Consider the following 4,871-nt stretch of genomic DNA (forward strand, 5'->3'; position numbering starts at 1 on the left):
TTCACAGCTTCTGGAGGCATGTTATAATAATAATAATAATGATAAAGTTGGAAGGGACCTTGGAGATCATCTAGTCCAACCCCCTGCTCAGGCAGGAAACCCTATACCATTTCAGACAAATGGCTGTCCAGTCTCTTCTTAAAAACTTCCAGTGTTGGAGCATTCACAGCTTCTGGAGGCACGTTATAATAATAATAATAATGATAAAGTTGGAAGGGACCTTGGAGATCATCTAGTCCAACCCCCTGCTCAGGCAGGGAACCCTACACCATTTCGGACAATGGCTGTCCAGTCTCTTCTTAAAAACTTCCAGCCTTGGAGCATTCACGGCTTCTGGAGGCAGGTTGTTCCCCTGATTAATTGTTCTAACTGTCAGGAAGTTTCTCCTTAGTTCTAGGTTGCGTCTCTCCTTGATGAGTTTCCATCCATTGCTTCTTGTCCTGCCTTCAGGGGCTTTGGAGAATGGCTTGACTCCCTCTTCTTTGGGGCAGCCCCTGAGAGACTGGAAGGCTGCTATCCTGTCCCCCCTCCTCCTTCTCTTCGTTAAACTAGACATGCCCAATTCCAGCAACCGTTCCTTCTATGCTTATATGAAACTGACTTCAAGTTTAGTTCCATTTGCCTTGAGATGAATACCTGGTATGTAATTGCTTTGGGGTTCAATTCCTGCGGGAAAATTAGTGTTTTCAGGAATGGAATGAGTATAGTCATCCAGAGGTGGGAGTTCCGTCAGAATCTCAGTGTGTCGTGGCACCAGCACCGGAGGCAAAACTAGGAAAAGAAGGAAAACATCCCAAAACGTTAAGCACAATTTAAGAACGCTTAAATACACAATGATACAAATACTCCTCTATAAATAATATGGCAGACTCCAATGACGTAGTTTTAATGCATTCCGTTTTAGGCCTATTTAGAATTAAAGCCAAATTTTGGCCACGGGTTTGTTTCCAGGTAAGCGTGGAGAAAATCACCCCAATGAGCCTAAAAATGCTGATTTAAGAAACTTGGGAGGGAGACAGAGAGACTTAATATATGTCACTTCCAAATATCCACAGTGAATGTGATTGCTGTTGTCTATAAACTTAGCCATAGAGTCTCCAAGTGTATTTACTAAAAAGCTTATCGTCCTTATTTCACGTGTTCTTCTTCCAAGAAGGAATTTGTCTTATTTTTCCCATGAGGGAAGGGTGGAAATCTAAGGAATGGGAAGCAAGGACTGGACCAAGAGAATGAAGTTATCTTTGAGACTCGGATCCAAATGGGATCTCTTTCATTCTTCTTTAACCGTTTAACAGTAAAGGAGAGGGAATCCAGATGCAGAAGTCATTAAGTCACTTTAAAGCATTTATTTCTCAGCTCATGTATCCCAAAGGTGCTTTTTCAAAAGGGTAACTGGACTTTTGTTTTTCCTTGAAGATGTTTCGCTTCTCATCCAAGAAGCTTCTTCAGTTCAAGCTTCTTGAATTAGAATGGAATAGAATAGAATAGAATAGAATAGAATAGAATAGAATAGAATAGAATAGAATAGAATAGAATAGAATAGAAAAGAAAATATGGAATGGAGAATAGAATAGAATAGAATAGAATAGAAAAAAGAAAATATAGAATGGAATGGAATGGAATAGAATAGAATAACAAATTATGAAATAGAATTGATTAGAGAAAGAATAGAATAGAATAGAATAGAATAGAAAATAGAAAAGAACAGAGTAAAGTAGAATATAGAATAGAAAATAGAACAGAACAGAACAGAAAATCAATCAATCAGAATAGAATCTGGAAGGGACGTTGGAGGTCATCTAGTCCAGCCCCCTGCTCAAGCAGGAGAACCTATACCATCTCAGACAAGTGACTGTCCAGTCTCTTCTTAAAAACCTCCAGTGATGGAGCACCCACGATTTCTGGAGGCAACTTCTCTTCCACTGGTTAATTGTCCTCCCTGTCAGGAAGTTTCTCCTTAATTCCAGGTTGCTTCTCTCCTTGGTCAGTTTCCATCCATTGTTTCTTGTCCTGCTTTCTGGTGCTTTGGAAAATAAAACTGAAATAAGTTCAAAGTCCAGCTGATTTTTGAAAAAGCACCTTTGGGACGACCATGGTCCTGGATGACTGAGAATCTCCATAGACTCTCAGCTCAAGAAACAATGGTTGGAAACTGATTAAGGAAAGAAGCAACCTGAAATTAAGGAGAAACTTCCTGACAGTGAGGACAATCAACCAGTGGAACAGAAGTTGCCTCCAGAAATCATGGGTGCTCCATCACAGGAAGTTTTTAAGAAGAGACAGGACAGTCACTTGTCTGAGATGGTATAGGTTCTCCTCGAGCAGGGGGCTGGACTAGAAGACCTCCAAGGTCCCTTCCAGCTCTATGCTATTCTACTATTCTCATATAGTAGATCTGAGAATAAATTAGCGTGACACCAGTTCTATCAAGTCTCAGTTCCTCGCACCAATGACAAGGTAGCTATTAAGCAATAACCTGTCCTCACAAACAGTTTTTTAATCCAGCTGGACAAGCTATCTTTCTTTTGGAAATTACAGGGCATGGGGAAAAACAAGCCATTAAGTGGCTACTCCAGATTGTGGTGGGATCCTTTCCCTGGAACCTCCCAAAGAAAGGTGAACAAAAGTATCATTCAGAGGTCTCTATATCAGGGGTCTTCAAACTTGGCCCTTTGATGACATGTGGACTTCAGTTCCCAGAATCCCTCAGCCAGACACGTTGGCTGAGGAATTCTGGGAGTTGAAGTCCACTCCTCTTAAAGTCTGTATCAGGGGTCTTCAAACGTGGCCCTTTGATGACTTGTGGACTTCAGCTCCCAGAATCCCTCAGCCAGGCATTCATGGCTGGCTGAGGAATTCTGGGAGTTGAAGTCCACAAGTCATCAAAGGGCCACGTTTGAAGACCCCTGGTCTGGATCCAAGCCCGCAGTTTCATCAAAATGGCTGGCTGAGGAATTCTGGGAGTTGAAGTCCACAAGTCATCAAAGGGCCAAGTTGGAAGACCCCTGGTCTGGATCCAAGCCTGCAGTTTCCTCAAAATGGCCGACTGAGGAATTCTGGGAGTTGAAGTCCACCAGTCATAAAAGGGCCAAGTTAGAGGACCCCTGCGGTCTGGATCCAAGACCGCAGTTTCATCAAAATGGCCGACTGAGGAATTCTGGAAGTCCGCCAGTCATAAAAGGGCCAAGTCTGAAGACCCCTGGTCTGGATTTAAAATTCTTTCGAGTCCCTTGGGTCTCCACAACAGAGCAGGAAGGAGAGAGAATGGAGGCGTGCTGTCCTTTGAATCGAGGTGAACCTTCGCAAGACTTTGCACGTCTGCAGGTGACGCCAGGGGGGTGGCCCAACACCTGCGTGCAATACGACCAGCCGTGCTTTTCAATATGATGAAAATTAAACCGTTGGGAGCGAACTCCCACTCAAAATTTATTATATAAATGTAAATAATAAATAAATGAATAAATAAAACCCTTGGCAGTAACGCAGGTGCAACTTTCTACGCCCCGGGGCGTTTGCTTCGGCGGTTTAGCTAAGGGGAAGACCTGCCTTAAGCCAACCCCTTCAGGTCAGCGGTGGTCGCCCATCTTCTTACCTGGAGTCTCCACTCTCTGGTAATGGTAAGGATTGACACACACTTCATCCTTCTTAAGATTAAAAGCATATTCACAGTTTTCAATGGCCTTAAGTTCGTGGTGGCTGTGGAGGTCGGGCCAGCGCCACAAGCGGCAGTAAATGACGTGCGGCAACCCTTTGCGGTGGGACACCTGGAGGCGGCCATCAAGAGACCTAGAGAGAGGGGAAAGGGGTGTGGGGGTGGGAGGGAGAGGAGAGAAACATTCCAGAATGTTCTGAGTTGTTGACTTGCAGCACTTTTTTTAAAGGTGACTTATTCAGAACTACGGGGCTTAAGAGCCAGCCTGGCGTCCTATCCGAAAAAAGAATAACGCAACAGACGCTTAATATCCCTTCAGTGTGATGGGTTGTGTTGTTGTTGTTTTTTTGCAATAAGAGGTTTAGTGCAAACACTGGCCCTTGAATCCGAGAATCGGTGTGTGACATTAATGGCTGGACAATAAATAAGCCTGATCATCAGCAACATTTAAAACTAGGCTAAAACAGAAAATTATGGCTGTAAGACTGCGCACAAAGTTGCGGCAGCCGGATACCAAAGGAATTCACATTGCATTGAAAAAAATAAGGATTTCTCCAGCTGAGCTACTTATAAGACCTGTAGACTTCAACTCCCAGAATTCCCCAGCCAGCAGGGCTGGCTGGGGAATTCTGGGAGTTGAAGTCCACAGGACTTAAAAGCGGTTAAGGCTGTGAAACTACGGGCCCAGAACCTCGCAGCTTCCACCAGACCTGCTTGTCTGAACCGGTGCGCCAGCCCTGCAATAATCCCTTGCTCCTACCAGTTGAACAGTTTTGCTAGTTTTAAGATAAAGGCTGCCCGGGCCTGCACAGATGCGGATGGATTTATGACTTCATGGGATGGGAAACACAAAAAAATCTCAGCACACAATGCAAATAGGGTGACGTGGGGTGTGGGGAGAGTGGACGGTGTCAAAAGCCAGACAAGCTGCTTCCTTGTCTCTGAGTGCACGTACCGAATTCTTTTCTTTTCTTTTTTTTAAAAAAACATAAAAACAAATATATAGTGGGGGTTTTTTTTAATCAATAAAATGAGTGAACTCCGGGATATAAAATAGCCTTTTTTTTATGACTGAGCTTTCGTCAACTTAACTGTTGACGTCATCAGAGTAAAGGGCTGAAGTTTTTAAGAAGAGACTGGACAGCCATTGGTCTGAAATGGTATAGGGTTTCCTGCCTGAGCAGGGGGTTGGACTAGATGACCCCCATGGTCCCTTCCG

At 43.9% G+C, this 4,871-nt stretch overlaps 2 protein-coding genes across 2 annotated transcripts in view; both read right to left on the reverse strand.

The window, feature by feature from the left end:
- The window catches only part of LOC107283312 (mothers against decapentaplegic homolog 2), a gene marked incomplete at its 5' end in the record, with an annotated part of 30,641 nt that overhangs the window by 7,913 nt on the left and 17,857 nt on the right, over window positions 1-4,871 (reverse strand). The window lies entirely within an intron of this gene.
- LOC107283301 (mothers against decapentaplegic homolog 2-like) overlaps window positions 1-4,871 on the reverse strand; it is a 13,081-nt gene that overhangs the window by 7,409 nt on the left and 801 nt on the right. The window contains exons 2-3 of the mRNA XM_015811181.1: window positions 3,593-3,786; window positions 637-771 (exon numbers count right to left, since the gene is read on the reverse strand). Coding sequence (XP_015666667.1) covers window positions 637-771; window positions 3,593-3,786 — 329 coding nt within the window. The remainder of the gene's footprint in view (window positions 1-636; window positions 772-3,592; window positions 3,787-4,871) is intronic.

The sequence above is a fragment of the Protobothrops mucrosquamatus genome, unplaced genomic scaffold (genome assembly GCF_001527695.2).
Source record: "Protobothrops mucrosquamatus isolate PMUCROS unplaced genomic scaffold, P.Mucros_1.0 scaffold_47, whole genome shotgun sequence".
Lineage (NCBI taxonomy): Eukaryota > Metazoa > Chordata > Lepidosauria > Squamata > Viperidae > Protobothrops > Protobothrops mucrosquamatus.